Source organism: Falco peregrinus, chromosome 1, assembly GCF_023634155.1.
Source record: "Falco peregrinus isolate bFalPer1 chromosome 1, bFalPer1.pri, whole genome shotgun sequence".
In the NCBI taxonomy this organism is placed as follows: domain Eukaryota; kingdom Metazoa; phylum Chordata; class Aves; order Falconiformes; family Falconidae; genus Falco; species Falco peregrinus.
In genome coordinates, this window is record NC_073721.1 from 87,839,555 (window position 1) to 87,858,392 (window position 18,838).

The 18,838-nt window shown below is 37.2% G+C and overlaps 1 protein-coding gene across 13 annotated transcripts in view; it reads left to right on the forward strand.

The window, feature by feature from the left end:
* The window catches only part of DGLUCY (D-glutamate cyclase), a 47,731-nt gene extending 30,832 nt beyond the window's left edge, over nt 1-16,899 (forward strand). For all 13 annotated transcript variants that reach the window (XM_055800973.1, XM_055800954.1, XM_055800926.1 and 10 more), the window contains 7 exons: nt 449-646; nt 2,731-2,991; nt 3,468-3,567; nt 5,333-5,481; nt 10,321-10,440; nt 12,141-12,292; nt 16,503-16,899. In XM_055800973.1, the coding sequence (XP_055656948.1) occupies nt 449-646; nt 2,731-2,991; nt 3,468-3,567; nt 5,333-5,481; nt 10,321-10,440; nt 12,141-12,292; nt 16,503-16,646 (1,124 nt within the window). In that variant the 3' untranslated portion in view covers nt 16,647-16,899. The remainder of the gene's footprint in view (nt 1-448; nt 647-2,730; nt 2,992-3,467; nt 3,568-5,332; nt 5,482-10,320; nt 10,441-12,140; nt 12,293-16,502) is intronic.
* Nucleotides 16,900-18,838: the final 1,939 nt, after the last annotated feature.

Sequence of the window (18,838 nt, forward strand, 5' to 3'; positions counted from 1 at the left end):
TGTTCTTATGTCAATGCACTTCATGTGTGTCAAATGCAATTTTCAGATTTGCCAGCTCCTGACAGACTTCCTTGAAGGATACTAGTGTTCAGTTCCTAAGTTGCCTCAGATTTATGCCAAAGAGTATATTGTAAAAAAACCTGATCAACTACCCATATGACCTTCGTAAAAGTGAAAACATTTTCAGATGTAAATGCATAAATTTCTTTCTCAAGATGCATTAACTGTTGCAGTGTAACTTAAAATATCACCTGTTTTTAGAAGTATCATCAGGCAGAGACTCGGTGTTGTTACATTAAATATTTTTTTGTGATTAAATATTTTTATTTATAATGTTTAATATGATTATTTATATTATTATATTAATATTTGTAATTAAATAAATTTTTGTGACTTTGTCATTCTGATATTTCAAAGAGTTTAACTGAAGTTTTTTCACCTATTTTAGGAGCTCCATTAGCTTTTACTCATTCTCCTGGCTGCATGTTCGTTACTGACCTAAAGAATGATGATGTCACAGTCAGATCCTCAGGAGAAGTCCCACAAGTCCACTGCATTTCTCAAGATCCTCTGCATTACAGTATTGTGTCAGCAGAAGCAGCCCAAAAGATAAGGACTCTAGAGACCCTAATTGGAATAGATCCCGGTAAGACACCTCTTTTCCTTTAGTGGATTTGTTACGAGGTAGATATGACCTATCATGCTTTTTCAGATATTCATAAAGTTCAAGAACACAAAATCTAAAGGCAATTTTAAGATTTAAAATATTATTTGTGGAATACAGTGAGCTAATATAACTAGGCCTTACATTTTCTGCTACTCTACTCAATATCAGAGTCTGGCCAAAACCATCCCACCTTAGGGGTAATGGAAGATCTGATCTTGATGACTGTATACTTTCAAAGTACACAGAAGCATCAATGTTTACAGCAGACTGGAGAGTCCACAGGGAATAAGAACTGTTGCTGAATAAAACTGAAATTGGTATGTAAAGTACATGGCACCACAGCATGCTGGTAGCAGCTACACTGGTATTCACCGTTGAGTAAATAGCACGTTTCTTTACACATGTTTATGACCCCTGTGCTCCTACCAGAAAGTTGTAGTAGTTGCATATGCTTTTCAAACATCCCTCTGTGATGGGTGGAATTACAACAAACTCTGCTGACATACTCATCGCAGAGATGTTCGTGATAGACTGAAGTGACCCGGCCACCACAGAAGGTTGAGAGGTGGGGCTGCACGTGTGCGTAAGGAAGATGAGAGGAACATAAAAGCAAACTGAATAGTGCAACCGTTCCTGTAATACACACTGAATTAGCCCCCTCTGTCTGCTGTAAATTCTGATCAGTTTCCCATAAGTTTTCTGAAATCCTCTGAAGGCAGTAGTGGAAAACAGCTTATGTCCAGCTCTCCCAAGCTCCAGGTCTGGGCTGTGTGCATGTTTGGGTCTGTTTATTTTTACTCACAAGGCCCCTCCTTTTCCCACTCTGGAGTTCAGCCTGGCACGATGCCATGCTCTGCAGAAACACAGAACCTAACTTGAGAGCTAGCTCATTTTATTGCTCAAGGACAGTACAGTACTTTAATTCAGTTAACATGCCCCACTTCTCAGAGACTAATATTCCCTGCTTCTCTTGCTCTATGTTTTGTTCAGAACTTTTTTCCATGTCCACTATCTGTACATTGCCTGTATGTTATTTAGGAGGAACCAAGGGAGAAATGGCAGAGGGGAAACTGAGGACAAAAATAGGAAAGTGCAGGTGGGGGGAAGGTGAGAAAGATGAAGATGTGAGTAGGCTAGAAAACAATAGTGATGACTTACCTCTCACCATCAGCCCATGAATATCGGCACGTCACACTGGTATTCATGGCTGTCAGGAACGATAGCAAATCAGAAGGACTATGCTGTGAACATTTTTTTCTCAGTGCCAGGGAAGGGAGAGGGGATAGGAGGTGCTTGAACAGTGGCAGACATACACCAATAGCACCGCGTTGCCTCTGTAGGGGCTGACCCATGAGAAGAGACATCTGTTAATATATTTTTACCTGTTCCTCAAGGTCAGGTAAAAATTCTCTACTACATGAAGTGTTACAAGATCTTTTAGCAGTCACCTCTGTATTAACTGAGTTTATGAAGTCCCTTGGTAACTTACCATGTCTCTGAATCCTCACTTCCGTGGTTATTAATTTCATTAAGTGGGATTTATTTGGGAATGAACTTTTCTCTATGCAGACAGAGTTAAATAGAGACAAAGGGCCAGCTTACTCATCTGAAGTCTGTATCAAAACCTATGTAAGATCTGGGGTGCCCGAGTTGCAATCTAGCATCAGTAGGTAGATGTGGTCTAGCACGACTGTCACAGCAGATCAGAGGAAAGCAGAGGGCCAAAGAAATGGAAACAATGTGCAGTAAGTTCTCAAAAAAAAAAAGAAAAAGCTATTTACACCAATACCTAGAAATGCTAGGTATAGTAATTTACAAAATCCAGTTAACTGAAATTCCTAACCTGGAAGCACAGCCCATTATCAGCATTACTCATATCCTACACCTTCCTAGGTTTCCTGAGGAAATTACCCCAATTCCTGCCTTGACCAGAGGTTTTTCTTTCTTTTTTTTTTTTTTTAAACCCCATTTTATGTCATTAAAGTATGCAGGTTCACCCACACAGAAACTTCAACAGAATGACATACTGAAGCGTACCACTCTCTTTAAACCCCCTTTTGCAGGAGAGCGGGGCATAGCCCCCCTGCGCCGGCAGGACGAGCTGCTGAAGGCTGGCCTGTCCCTCTGCCATGCGCGGGCCGTGCTGCTGACCACCGGGTTCCCGACCCACTGCACCCACCAGCCGCCCGAGGAGAACGACGGGCCGCCGGGCACGCTGGCTGTCGCAGCCATGCTGCAGGCCTTGGAGAAAGAGGTTACCATAGTAACAGATCAGAGAGCCGTGAATCTCAATAAAAAGATTATTGACGAGGCTGTTCAACTAGGTAAGACACACGTTTTTTTTCCAGTTTTTATCTTGCCAATTTGAGCCAAGGTTTACTTCAGTTATTCTCACTGTCACTTAGTACCGGGTTTTATTTTTTTTTCAGAGGATGACCCGGGGTGAACCCTCTAAGCTCTGATCAGCCTTGCCACAATGGCATGGTTTTAAACCCAGCTGGCATCAAGTTAGTACTTATGTGCCTGGGTACTGGTTCTGGATTAGCTGTTTGTGAAGAACTCTGGATGTCTGCTCTCGTTCTCGCAGACCTCTCAAGGTCCCATTTACTAGCACTAACATCCAAATGAGTTTAAATTAGAAGTAAGGCGACAGGGAGCTTATCAGGAACTGTGTAAAGACATCAAATCCTTACTATTCTAACTGTTCTACTTTTTTTCTAAGTTATTCAAACACACATTTTAAAAAATAATGAAAAAAGAGAGGTACATAGTATCCGAATTGTATTTTGTTCCCTTGTAGGAATCCTGAAGAGACCTGTCCCTGTATTGAGTTATCAAAGGGAAGGTGCCGATTCAGCTTTGATGTTTTTGTGTGAAGGTGGGAATCCTGGAAGACCTAGGTATGTGTACTCAGTTTTTTAGAATGGATCACACTTCTACTATGTAAAGTTATGATAAAAATAATGACCATGATCTAAGACGGCATAACAGTTACAAGTAAATCCTTAACACTTCAAGTGAACAGAAAAAAACCTTAGAAACCAGTGTTGGAGCACACATAGAGCCCAGAATTCCATATTATCCTGTAATTACACATTTCTGGAGTACAAAAAAAGAAATGATACTTCATACATCAATTAGCTCTTTTCCTTCGAAAAATTTCCAAAAGCTTTTCAGCTGTTATTCCATAGATATATATACACTCACAGAGTATATTATTTTACCAGTTTTTAAATCACTGAGAAAATCAGAAGGGGGAATTATTATGTCAGAGTCAGTGAAAGAGCTAGGAAAAGAGTTGTGGAGTGTGTTCACTTTCCAGAGCTTTGGCTCAAGTGTGACAAGTGGGGAATCCAATTTGATTTAATAAAATGTCATGTGTTTGTAATAGTGTGAAGGTGATCATCCTATTGTCTTTAGGCAGCCAAAACCAAAATCATAGATGTATGCATGCATTTCTGAATATTGATTATTTAAACTGTTTGCATAAGTATTGCTGAGTGTACAATGTTAGGGAAACATTCAAATTTAAACAGTGTGTGATTAGTGTTAATGCACTGGAGAATTTGCCAAGTAGCTGTATGCACATTTCATTACTTAGCAGGCAACTTACATTTCCTTTAAGCAGGCATACATTGCTCATTTCTATTGATCTTTCCTTGTAAAGCATTTAAATGTAGTTACCCTCAGTTTATTCTCTTTAATAAAAAGATCTTTCACCCTGGTATTTGCTTCACCGTCTTATTCAATTCTCATTTCTTTCCACAGATTACTTATGCTATAATTGTATGCTGTAATAGTATGCGTGATGTCTTTGGTTTTTACGTATAGTTTTACAAATATAGTTTATAGCTATGCATAATGTAATTACAGGCAGTTTCTATTTCAGTCCCCAAAAGCTGAAGTGTTTCTTTAAAGTAGACAACTAACCTGCTTAAGGTCTCTGGAACCACCGTAGATACCCACCCACAAGAACATTAAGTAATTCAGCAGAATTAGTAACCTTTTAACAGTAAAACTGGAGAAGCAGAAGCAGAACAACTTAATTCTAACATACAGTGGCAGAACTGAGTACTAAAATTCTGCTTAAAATGTAGGACATCTGTAGCACATCTGTCTACTCTCATAAGTAGCAAAACAGCCATAGACTTAAAGAAAAATCCTCCAAATCTAAAGACCCAAACCAAAAAAATCCCTAACCAGAAATAAAAAAATATTTGCCAAGCAGTGTACTTTAAGAAGAGATTATATTTGCACTACCAAGGATTTAGATGATCATTAATTTCCACTTTTTTGTTTTCTTTGAAAACACTTATAGACCACTGTCTTACAAGGTATTGCCTATTTTAACATGAAACAGAGCATGGCCAGATGGCTGACCCAAAGGATTGCTGGTTAGGAGGATTTCAGGAACTTCTCCATTTCTTGGTGGCAAATGTGGTTTGAGGGAGTTGCACTGAAGCTATAAAGAAATAGACTAACCTTTTAAAATAAACTGTAGAGAACTACATTCAGAAATAACAAAACAGTTTCCAAGTTTTACCTTGAATCCCAAAACGGTCAGAACACAGAACCAAGCACACCAGGAGAAGCAGCCAACAGAAAACTTTGCTAGGTGAAAATCACAGCTTCGACTCCTCTGTTTTTTCACTCCTCTCTAACCAGATTTGATCACCTGATAGCAATAGAGCGTGCTGGGATGGCTGCTGATGGCAATTATTACAATGCCAGGAAAGTGAATATTAAACACCTTGTGGATCCCATAGATGACCTGTTTTTAGCTGCACAAACCATTCCAGGAGTCACAACAACAGGTATGTGTGAGTTTGTGTTATATTCTCAAAGTGAAAGAAGCACAAAATGGGAACTCTTAGTGGAAGTGCAGGGGAGCAGGAGGCAGGTGTTGAGTAACTGCTTGCAGGCTACAGCTGTTCGTTGTGGTTGAATTTAAAGAGACCGTTACTGGAGAAAAAGTACAAGTTTCTATTGAAAAGTTCTCACAGCTGGAAAAAATAAGGGAGTTGATTTCAAAGTTATTTAAGGACAAAAAAACCAAACCCAAGCCTAGATGTATTATCTATACATCAGTGTGCGTACATACATTTCTCTAAATGTAGTTTTTAACACAGACTTTATTTTGCATGTTATGTGTGGAAGGCAGCATAGAAAGCAAATGACTGTTGAATGGAAACATTACATATTAAATATTATATTTATTTTTATGAATATTATACCTGTGTTAAAACAGCAGTCTGAATGGAATCTTAGTTTATTTTGTCTTTTAGCAGTACATTCTCTTAAGCAGAGATTGCATATTTGCATCTACTACAATAGTGCCTTCTCTAACAAAATATATGTATACGGTAATAATCTTTAAAGGAGGACATTGTCCTTTCTGTCACAACTGCATCGACATTCGCTAACACTTCTAATAAGAATGCTTTTGTCAACATAGTGCTCCTCTCTTTTGCCAGTGGTCCTTTCTTGGAAGTTTAATTGCGTTTGGTTTTGAAAAAATATGACATAGATCAAGGTGTATCTATACAAGTGTTGTACAACGCTCTTGTACAATCAGATGCCTCCTGCTACTCTGTGTGGACCAAAACAGAGCCTGGAGATCTTTAATCTGTGTAACTATTAGAAACAAAATCAGAAATGAGTGTCACAAAACAAGTAAGTACCCATGTCAGGCTGATTTCACTCACATTAAAACGTGTCTGCCAATCTGGCTTTTTAATTTCTTGTAGTGCTGTGGACTCACTCCTGTTACCAAAAACACAGGAACTTTGACTTCTCAGTGTTGACGTTTTTCAAATGTTTCCACAGAATTTACAGAGCTCCTGCAGAGGCAATGCATAGTCAGATTTCAGTGTGTTGGAATCATTTAAAGCTGTATAGCAGAAGAGTTCCCTGGTGTTTCTGTATGTTCTGAAAGCTTGCAGTACGTTTTGTTTAGATGTAATTCCATTTTTTTCCTATTCCTGAGGAGTAACTCTCATCATTCAAAAAGAAGCACTCTAGATGGCACTCTGCTGGCAATCTTGGTAGAAAAGCCAAAGATTGACTGAATAAAGATAGAGAAAACTCCCTTTCATAAAGATGTTTAGCAAAATGCCTCAGAGCTTGATCTGCTGCAGCTGATTTCAATTCTTGTCCCTGTTTTTAGAGTGTTGATACAGGGACTTGGTCTTTCCAGCTATTATATAATATCACATCCTGATTCCTTTAATAAAAATGCCCTAATCTTTTAAAATATCTGCCAGAGCAGGTCAAAGAATGTTATTGATTTGGCAGAGTTTGGAGTGTTCTGCAAGGTGGGAATTTAAATCTGTTCAGCAGAATTTGTTTTAAACGTTCCCTGAATATTCAAATATACTATGAAATGTCATTAATTAAAAATATCACGGACTTGTTAAGAAGAAGCAGTTATCCAGATTTGCTGTGTCCCATTGCTGTGAATTTTCTCTAAAGAGATGTCTGCATAGGAAATGATTTAACAAGTCATAAGTTTCAAAAGGTAATGAAAGTACCTGCTCTGATTACCATGGAATTTGTGTATATGGATATTCTGTGCTGGATGGCTAACTGAGTATCTAATGAAAAACAATGCAATTGTTTCTTTATGTTGTCTGTTACCTAGTTAACGTTTCTTATTTTGCTTATCATGCTATCTTTTTGTGTCTCTTTTTTTTCTTTTAATTTGATTACAATTTCTTGGAATGGCTGTTGGTTTTCTTCAATGTATTTCTGCAAAGCCTAGCCTAACAAGGCACCGATCTGCGCTGTGGCCTTTGCATCCTATATCTCATTACTGATGACAATGTAGTGCTACTGATTATGGTAAATTTTTCTGGTGGGGCTATCTTTGACTTTCTTCGTGGTCAGCAGGAATTTGGAGGCATATGTCTAGTTCCAAAATAAAATGCAAATATTATACTATGTTAGGGCAGAGTATTCAGATAACTTTCTAGACTAGAAAAGGATACTAGAAAGATCAAATTTTCAGCCTTACAGAAATCTTTACATAGTGTGCTCGGTGGCAAGAAGTATTGTGTTAGTAAGTGGAGAGGGGAAATGTTAGAACATTTGTTACCTGCTGATTAATGGCTGTCAAGATTTGCATTTAAAACAAGGTCTTTGTTTAAAAAAAATCTGATCTAGGAGTTTGACTACAGACAAATTGTGAACAATGCCTACAATTGTATGGGTACTGGTATCATAAAAAGTCATGGAGTAAACAGTAGCCTTCAGGAAAATAAAAAATAAGACATGAAAGGCTGAGGTTGGAAGGGCTCATTTTCCACTAAAGACTGAAGTAAAAGTTTAAGACGTTACAGAAACCACATGCTATTTTTTTTCAGTTGACATAGCTATATGCTTATTTAATTGACCTAGCTATATGCTACTTATAAAGGAGCTAATGAAAAGCTTTCCAAAGTGCTGCGTGAAAAAATATTGTCACACATTTCCCTTTCATACAAATGTTTTTTATCATAGAAGACTGACATCTTATGTGTTTTTTATGAATGCAGTTTAGAAGCCAATGTAGTCAGTGAAAACTTTCATGGAAAATCCAAGAGAGCTATTTTTTCTCTGCCTGGAAAGCACTCAGGCCTTTAGGAGAAGAGCATTCATCTTGTCTATTTTAGGCATCTATATTTGGAATGTCTGCCTTGGGGTGAGATGAACTGAATGTTTGAAGGGTTTGTTTCTCTCTGCTGACTTTAAAAGAAGCATAGCTGACCAGCTCATGGGTAGATGGCTTGTATTTTGTCAGGTGAATCTCAGTCTGGAAATCTAGAGTAAAATGTAGTCCTCTGCTGATGTGTAGAGGAGGAAGAAAACAGATGGTACAGGAAAAATTTTCAGCGTGGTGTTCTTTTCCTCCCAGTGTAATGCAAATGGGATCTATCCACAGCTGTAGATCTACTAACTGCAAAACCATCCTGGTGACAGGACTTTCACAAAGACAAGAAAAAGCAAAGCAAGGCTGATAGAAAAAACCCTCTGAAAAACAGATTAGTATCTTTCAGTTAAAGAAACTGGTGACGATCTTCAAATGACAAGAATTCATTTTAGCATGTTTAAAGACTATTAAGAGCAAAATTTTGGATTTTTAATATAAGAAAAATCAGAACGTTGTATGGATTCTTACAACCCAGTAGTAACTACCATATTTATATATGATGATAGAGGCACCATGATTATGTCATTACCTATTTGAAAAGTGCTACCAACAAGCAGATTTTAGAAACCACCATTAAGTCTGAACATCGAAATAATTGTGAACAGATTATTTAAATCCTTTTATATAAGTTGTGTCACTCAGTTATGCTCTCCTTGACTATGTAGACTTAAGGAGTTACATAAAAAATTGCTGCTGAGAAATAATTTTCTATTTCTCTTAGAGAAGAAATTTGCTACAGACTTACGTGAGATGTTTATGCAGTTACTCAAAGTGTTAAATTTATCACTTTTCAGGGCTTGAAGTGTAAATTATAAATACTATAAATTCTCTCCTGTAACACATACTATTCATAGTCACATTTCAAATTCAAATACGATATGTTGCAGTGAGGACTTAGAGCTCTTGACTGTTCTGTTTCAGAGACATGAACTAGGAATTTTCTATAAAACCTTCCAAGTTGAGAAAATGCCATTTTTAGACTAACAGGTGAAAGAGAAATGTTGATTTTCATTTAAACAGATGGAATTTTTTTTTTTTTTTTGGGGGGGGGGGTGTTGTTATACATTAGTAAGAGACTAGAGGTACTATCCAGCTTTCATGTAAGCTGCTAATTTATGTATTATCCTTATCTCCAGATCTCAGAATGACATCTAACAATTTTATGTCCCAAACACAGGATTGCCCAGAATTTTCCTGAAATTACATAGGTCCCATTGATTTTACTGAAATCACTGAGACAAATACATAGCCTTTCTACTTGGCCAGCAAAAATCAAGGGCCCACACCCCAAATATAAGAACACTAAAAAAAAAAAAAAAAAAAAAAAGGAAGACTGGCTATGTGTTTCATAAGTTATTAGAAAAAATGAAAACAGTTATAGTGCACAGGGTTGGCCTCTTTGTATACTGTGGCGCAATGATTGTGTAAAACAGATTGCCAAGTCCTACTTCTGCCAAAGTCCTTACTTTTTGCTTAACTTTCTGAAATATTTGCTACTTTTAATCTCTTTTTTTTTTAATTAAAGCTTTTAACAAGCCAAAGTTTTCTATGCTTGCTTTATTATAGTCATGGACAAATTCCTCAGGTTTATTTTGGATTAATTTTCTTCTTTATTTGTGCTAATGTACTTCTGATAATGCATTATACCGAACACTTGTTTAAGGCCTTCCATAGGCGAAGTTTACTATCTTAATTCTATCTGCAGTTCTTGAGCACTTGATAATTTTTATTTCTTTTGCATGCACTAATACAGCATACATTGCACATATACGCTTACAGGTTAGTGTGTGATAGGTGATGCTTTCAGCCATTCCATTCACAACCTTCTGGTTTTAGACACTTGATGAAAAAGGATAAATCGCCTTATGTGAAGCTATGAGCTGTTCAGAAATTTCTAAATTTCTGAAAGGATTGTTAGTTATATGCTGGGTTCATACTCATTTGGTCTTTTTCTCTTTTCATAAAGGTGTTGGAGATGGAGGAAATGAATTGGGAATGGGGAAAGTAAAAGGTGCTGTAAAGAAGTACATAAAAAATGGAGATGTTATAGCCTGTGATGTTGAAGCTGATTTTACTATTGTAGCTGGTAAGGGATTTTTTTTGGGGGGGTGGGAGAGTTGCTGATGTTTGAGAACAGAATTGACAAGAAAACATCTGTCTTTCGAACTAATTTGTGTTGGCCCTTTATTTGTATGACCAAGTCATCCCGGGCAAACAAATCTGTCTCTGTATTATGTCCATTTTCTGAAGAGTTAAGCAACTATGGCTTCAGCAGGACTGACTGAAAATTGAGGATGCGCATTTAATTGAAGTGAGAAAGCGCATTTAATTGGAAATAGGAGGGCAAATCCTGAATATTCTTGAAAAAAATCACACCTTAAATAAAATAACAAGGAAGACTGCGGAAGTGATCTGTGTGAGAATTAAAATACCTGTGCAGATATGGATTTTCAGTATAATTCATGAGCTTCTGTGGGTGTGACCTTTTCAGGCCTAAATCAGTCATATTTTTTACATGAAGAGATGGTACGTCCTTTTACCAGCCACTTAAGGACAGGTGTACATTCTTGATGTACAACAAAAGTTGAATGTTATAGTTAAAATTCTCTGCTACCTTAACATCTTAAGTAGCGCAAAGTAAAATTTGCAAGTGAAAGAGCTGTGTTCAGCAGGGGCCGATTTCTGAACTGCATGGACTATAGGGTACTTAGGCTCAGGTTTTGAGGTTTCTAACCTAGGTGTCTAACAATCTTGATACTAAGACAGCAATTTCTGGGAGAAATGAGAGTGTGGTGATAAGTATATCTACTTCTTATGGCTATATGTATATAGTATCTACAGTGGCTGTTTTGGCAATTCTGATAATTTTTACTTTGAAAGCAACTGTCACACCCAGACCCTGCAAAGGGAAGTGAGGTGGAGCTTTGGACATGTTTAAGTATGCAAAACTACATGCACTAAAACAACTTCCACACTTCTTGAAAATTTTGCTATTCTGCATCTCTGGAAAAGGTATCAGGTAGCAGAGACAACTTCTCAGAGCAAGTTTCAAATCTAATGATCCCCAATAGAGTCTTGACAAAGAAGCTGTCTAACAAGACTGTGTGCACTGATTTGATAACAGCATACAGAAAAATTATGGATCTTAACTGTGTTAGAATGTCCTTTTGTTTATGACACTTACACCAAGGACACATCATCAAGACACAGACAATTAGCTTCACCATAGCTTCGTATCTTACAAAATAGCTGAACTCTTTAATCAGGCCTCATTTTGTGACCAAAAAGGGATTCTCTGCAATGGTACAGCGTTCCATTATAAAATCTGACACCAGTAAAAATTTGCCTGGTTTAGGATACTTTATCAAAATCTTCTACCTCTGTGTGGTTAGAAACAAAAGACACCAGGCTGTACCATGGCTCCTGACAGTTCATGGACATCACACTAAGCCAAGGGGAACCGTGCTACAGACCATGCCCATTTGAGTTTTTGCTTTGTTGGAAAGACAAACCACAAACTAAACTAGATGGAAACTTAGAGAAATTCAATCTGTACTAGAAATACTAGAATACATAATACTAGAAAACATTTCAGTATGTTAAGCAATTGTGTATTTCTGAAATAAATGTTCCAAATTCGTGTCAATATTTAATATATATTCATGTTCCGTTTCACCACGCTACATGAGACTCAGTTTTATGTGCCTACCGCCCTATGCAGGTTAGGTATCTTTGCAATAGATATTGGGGTTTTTCCATTTATTTCCTGGTGCCATTCTTTTGCAGGGGTCTCTAACTGGGGAGGCTATGCCATCGCCTGTGCTCTATATATTCTCAGCACTTGTGAAATACATGACCGCTATCTGAGGAAAGCCATTGGATTTCCGCAGTTATCACAGAAGACGGTCTGGCTATCAGCACTTCCTTCTGTTACCAAGGTAATTTCTGTAGGACCAAGGAGTTGTGACTTGCTTGTGACATGCAGATAGGATTTGCTACCAGCTGCTAAATCCTGCCTAGTCCAGTTCGATAGCTTACTTTCACCTGGTCTTTTGGTGACTTTTGCAAGTCACTGGTGAATGAGCAACCACACTGTATTTAGAATATTCCACAAAGGCTTCAAGGCTGATTGAATGTAAAAATCCTCAAAAATGCATGTGTACGTGTGCTGTGACTTCAAGCACAAGACAGCACTACAATTTTATGGGCAGTGCAAGAAATCCTTGCACTGCAATACAGTGATTAAAATTACCTGTTCACTTCCTTCGTATTGTTCATGATTTTATAAACCTCTGTTGTAGCCTTCTTTAGATGTCCCTCTTCCAAAATCAAAAGTCATAGAGTTCTAATACAGAAGCCACTCCATATTTCTGATATTTGCACCTTCTGATCTTTCCACCTTTTCTAGTTATGTTAGAAACTTTCTGTAATTAGTTTTGAATGTTTCTAAACTCAAGACTTGCAGGTGAATATTTTTAAATCTGTTTTGATTAATGCAACTCTGAACAATGTGATATTCTGGGAATACAAAGGTTTCAGACTGAGAAAAGTAAAATAACCGAGAGGGGTGAGAAATGACTGTGATCTGTGTTCATCCTGCTGAGCACATGGCTCTATTTTTAACTTGGCAGGGTTTGTTTTGTTGGGTGGGTTTTTTTAATATACATATATATATATACTCAACAATCAGGTAAGGTTGTTCCACCATACTTGTAATAACTTAGGAACTTCAAACTTCAGTCTTACTGGTAGAGTACCTCTATAGACACCTGGGCAAAACCAGTAAGTTTATGACCTGCAAGAATGCTAAGCAAAATGTCTACCATAGATATTGCTCACAACAGTGGAGAATTTATGCTGATGAGAGTACGTTCTGCATGACATGCCAGCAAAACACCTCTTAAGTATTTTAGAATAGGTAACATTTTTTGAAAATTCTTGCTATTTTGATTTTTCATTTAAAGGTCACAAAACTGACACTGATCCCTATGTTTAGCATAGCTGTATAGCCACCTATCCTTTGACTTAACAAAGCACATGGCACCTTTCAGCACAATCTTTTCCTAAAATAAATTACTTTTCATCTTTCAGTGGTTTTGCCCTTTAAATTAATGTATCCTTAAAACTACTATGATCAAAATTCCTGGTAATGAGCTACTGTAATTAAATGTGACACTGTGTACAGGAAATCCTTCTTGGTTTTTACTAAGCTATCCAGCTGGGAATATTGAGAATGATTCAATAATGGGCTATTGAAAGTGCAAAACTAAAATCTATTGAGATAAATTAATGGAAACAGTTTTGTGGAGGACAGGAAATTACAAAATGCCTGACAAGAGAATATGGTATCGTTAATTATAAATCACACAACAGTAAACAATGCAGATGATTGAACACATTAGTGTTCACACACTCCATTAATATAAAAAACCCTCAGACCACTTATATTTATATGGCTACTTTCTGCCCAATCCAACTTCTTTTAATGCTATAATAATTACTCTCGTAAGTTAAAGAGCACCACCACACATACCCACGTCAGTGTTCATATTCTCTGTTTGTAACTGGAAAGAAGACAGTTGAAGGAGTGCCTAAGCACCGAACAGCTTTCTTGTAATGTGTTTTGTCTTTCTTCCAAAAATGGCATTCCTTCCGCGAAAACTATAGGTGATCATTACTGGATGAAGAACTCCCCTGAAACACAAAGGTTATTTCTCTGCAGCCTTGTGTTCAAGCAGTGTCAGGATTGCACGCAATAAAGCCCAGAACTGTGGAGCTGAACATTCCCACTGAACAGAATGCTGAGATAGTTCTAAGTGCATGGATTAGTCTTTACATATATTTTATTTAATAAAAGACACTGCATTGCATTTATTCCTTGTTGAGAACTTGATGAACAAGAAACAATTGGATCTAAACAATCTTCACTTACCTTTCATTTGTGGAACTGAATCATAATTGTGTTGTTTAATACAACATTGGTTTGATTTTTCAGATGTTCATGGTACTTTTACACTGAAGTGACTCTAGGGAAATATATTAATTCATACATATCCAAACATAGCTAATGCTAAACATCCCAGAGTAAGCTCTGCATTTCCTTGCATCTCACATCCAGGTTAATATATCAGGCAGTCATTATTTTACTGAACTCTTTATTATAAAATGTTAAGAAATGAACTGTATGGTGCTGATTTTGAAGTTGTGACCTATAAGAATGTTAATTATGTTGTAAATGAGAAATATATTGAAATATGATGTTTGTTTTAGTGTTCTGTATAAGCTTTGTCATGTCTAAGGGAGTTTTTCCCATTAACAAAGTGCAAATTAACAAGTTCTTTTTCTATTAATTGGGTTATTTTTCTGGTTACCCCACTCCCAACATAATGATTTGCTAAAGAGAGAACTCTGAGCAAACTGCAGCACTTTACAGCTAAGGAAGCACGCTCTACATTGTTCCTTCAAATGGAAAGAATAGCATTCGATGAGAGGATGCAGTTTATCAGGCATAGCTAAGCAGTATGAAGCAAGCAAGCCTTTTTCCCACGTAAGCAGATCAGAGTGCTCTAACATGTGAGCATGTGGGAGAAGAATTCAAATTAGAAATGATGTTTTGCGTATCCAATTCAAGTGTCTCTTCCGTGACACAAGAGATCTAATTTGCCAATTTGCATATAGATGCTAAGAAAAAGCTCTCTCATGCAGAAAGATCAGTTGATTATATTTGCATTCACATATTTGATCGTTCATGTGAGATAAGCTGATGGATATTTATAGCTTTATAAATTAAAAAGTAGCACTTCTAAAGCTACCGATGTATCCAGATAATTTCCTTAAATAGCTGTATCATTGCAGTGTTGTTACATGATGTCAAGACTGACACCATGTAACTATGCATAATTTTTCTTTAATAGAACACTGGTGCCTCATGTAACTTTGTTGCAGCTAAGAACCAGGATGCATTAAGAGAAAATACAGGACAAATAATAAAGTGCAAATAATAAAGTGCATTCAGAAAACAGGTTACTAAATTATACTAAATTATCTGGTAATAGACCATGCAAAGTATGCTTTAATTCTTTCAGAAATTCTTATATTTTGACCATATACTGTATTATTTAAAATACAACTATATTGTGTCAAAATTCAGATCTAAAGCTATTGTAATCTTTATGGTTGAGAAGTCTTCCTAGGAAAAACCGGAACATTTAATAAGACAATATTAGAGAGTTTAACATCATAATTTTTTCATTGTCAATTTGTGTCCAGGAGATAAAGGACTTTGCTAGAGGTTATTGGATGGGAATATCAAACAAGAAGTAATTAAACGTACAGAAGTGTTTGTCAAGGACGCTGGCAGGGCTGTTTTGGTAGTACTCAAAACCAAGGATTCTGTTCCCTTTGTGTACTTTTAACAGCTCAATTTGGAATATGCTTTGTTATCTGCTTATATTACTGTTAAGCAAGAAAATAACTGTTATAAACATGAAATTGAGTTGCAGTTCTAAACAAAAGTATGCACTATTTCAGAGAATCCCAAGGAAGCACAATTTCAGGATTATTCCCCCATTCCTAAGCAACCCAAATTCTCGTAAAATCAATAGAAAAAAGTGGACAGAGAGCAAAAGGCACACAGATCACAGAAGCTGCAGGAAAGGAAAGTGATTGCCAATGTACCTACTCCCTGTAACCTTTTTTCCTGATGTATCCTCTTACCCTTCTCTTCTTTTTCTTTAAAAATGCATCTGCAGCCAGCTGCTACACTGGGGAAGTGATAGGTAGTGGTTTTTGAGATACTTTGGGAGGAGGTTGCTCTGATTCTGATTTATGCAATATAGGAACTTGAAACCAGGCAAAAAAAAGGATTTGTGTTACTAAATTGATGTTGTTGTGCTGTTTGAGGGAGTGTGGAGAACAAGATCATTCAACAATTAAATAGAAGTCAAGAATGTAAGCCTTTTGATGCTCCCTAAGCTCCAGATGCTACACACATTCTTTGGGACAAGGGAAAAAGTTGTTAGCAAACGGCTGTCAGAATAAATATGGAGGATGTGGTCAGTCTCCCCTAGAATTAGAAGCAAGATCTTGATGAATGCTCTTGTCTGATTCGGAATCTTAATTATATTCTCTTTTTATGTTGGTTTTAAGGAAGAAAAGCTTCTGAAAGCACTTGTGCAGCATGGGGTCCGCAGTGGAAAAACTGCCAGTCTAGAAATGGAAGTGGATGGGCTGCCCTTCTACAACACCCATTCGCTTATGATTGAAAAGCTGCTTCAAGAAGCGCAGCAGTGACTGCCCCTGATGATTTCTGTATCGAGAGTTGCCCCCATGTTAGTTCCTTGTTCCCTAGCCTCTCACAAGGTATAAAAAAAATCAGAAAAAGATGACTTTTCATCTCTGGTGTCTGGGCTGCCCACAACCTTTCAGTGTTACATCTCTGTGAAGCAAGAAGGGGATATGATGTCATTGTGATGATTTTTTGGGCTACCTTTCTTTTCTGTAATTATATAATGGAGAATGGATATTAAATGGTATTATATACTAAGAGGTGATCCGTCTTTTACAAAGAAAGCTTGTCACTATAAAATGAAATATTGCACTGCTGTTCCAATTTTACTAACCTTATAACTGCAACAGGAAGTAACTCTTGTAGCAACTTGGATTTAAAAATACCTTGTGGTGGGGAAAACAGCTGCAGTGGAGTGGGGAGGTTCAGAGCAAAAAACCCCAGCGTTAGAGTAGGGAAAGCTGTTAGACACAGCTCCCTTGCACGCTTCCTGTAGCCCCTCTAACATGGTCGTCTTGTGGTGGTGGTGGGTACTTTGTGGAAGTGTGAGGAGATAAGGGGAGAGCTGTAACTGAGATAATGAAAATAAGGGCAGCACTGCAAACTTCCCACGTAAAAGGTAGGGTATACCATTTGCCTCCTTCGGACTACTAGTTTACCATGTGTATCTTTTGTCCCTTTCTGGGTAATACAGAAAGGTGGTATACATTTAAGGGTATCCCGTTGAGAATAAATGAATTAAATACATAAATAGTGGTTAAAAATTAATACTTAAAAATGAAAGCATTCCTGGAAATTAAAAAATACTTGCGTTCAGTATGAAATAAAACTATGGAAATGAACATTTGGATTAATTCCAGTTATAGAAATTCAGCTCCTGAAAAGACTAAATGAAGCAAAATTAAATTGTATCTTAAAAGCCTACTAACGCTGAACCAGTACATGACAAATAGTTGTGAATTGTGCCTGACTTTTGTCATTTAAAGCTGTGATTTTTACTTTAACTCTAGAGGAATGTCAGGGCTGAACTTCTGCTAGCTGTCAGCCCTTGCAGCAGAGAGGACAGGGTATCTGTGCACCTCTCAGGCACTGATGCTTTAGCTAAAATGATTATAATGATACAAAAAGCGAGCATCAAACCACTGTGCTTTAACAGGATGAGAATGGCAGTTGTGTTTAGCCACTGCTTTTTCCAAAGCACCGTGGACTTCCACACCTTATATCTACTTTTCTTCCTGGCCGGTGAATTTTACGTTCCTTCTTTTATGTAAGACAAGCACATAACTTTTGGAGAACGAGAAAAATCAGTTCTTACCACAAACACTGGTGTATTTTGAACATCAATCTTCTGAAGTCCTTGAGGACACACAGCCTTTAAAGACTTAAAACAGTTGAACACATGAGAGAAAGAAATCTTAATGCCAGACAGGCTGCTAGACATTCAGATTCGCCAAGGCTCCCAATGTATATTTTATAGATCAGACATTTTTTTAGATTCATTTTATTTAAAACCTTCTTGAACGATGTTGCGGTAGAACTATCTTTGAACTTTCATAATTAGAAAATAGCTCCTTTAGAGGTCTCCCAACTCTCCAAACTATAACTATTAAGCAAAATATTTCCTATGAATGCTTGAGCTTTTTGCCAAAGCCAGTAAGCCTGCAGGATGGCATATGTTCACTGCTGCACAGAACCCACAAAATGAAATGGGCATAATTTTAAAAAGTCTGTTTGGGAAAAGAGGCAGCTGATTTCCTTCTCTGTGTGCTAAGTGCTTAGTAGCTTACTGACATATTACACTGACAGGTGCAATGTATGTTATTCTTTCCAAACACTAACATTTGTCAAAAAACCCTTCATTTAGTGAGCTTTTGCTCTTTTTTTCTGAAAATACAAGTTTTAACACTCAGATTTCAATAAGAAATATAGAACGTAATAATTTATTTGTCTTTTTCTCTAATGTGTTTTTAAGATCCCTTCTCATGTGCAGTCCCAAGCACTGTATTTAATCCAATAACAATGTGTAGCATGTCTCTAGCAACCACAGCAGGACCCTTGGTTGACTAGTTTCTGGCTGAGATGGAAAGCAAAGCTCTGAGTGAGAGTTACCTTCTTCCCACATTGGTTACAGTTCTGCAGCCTAAGCCTAACAGTTACACTATAGAAAGAATTGATAAAATATTGACTTCAGGGGAAA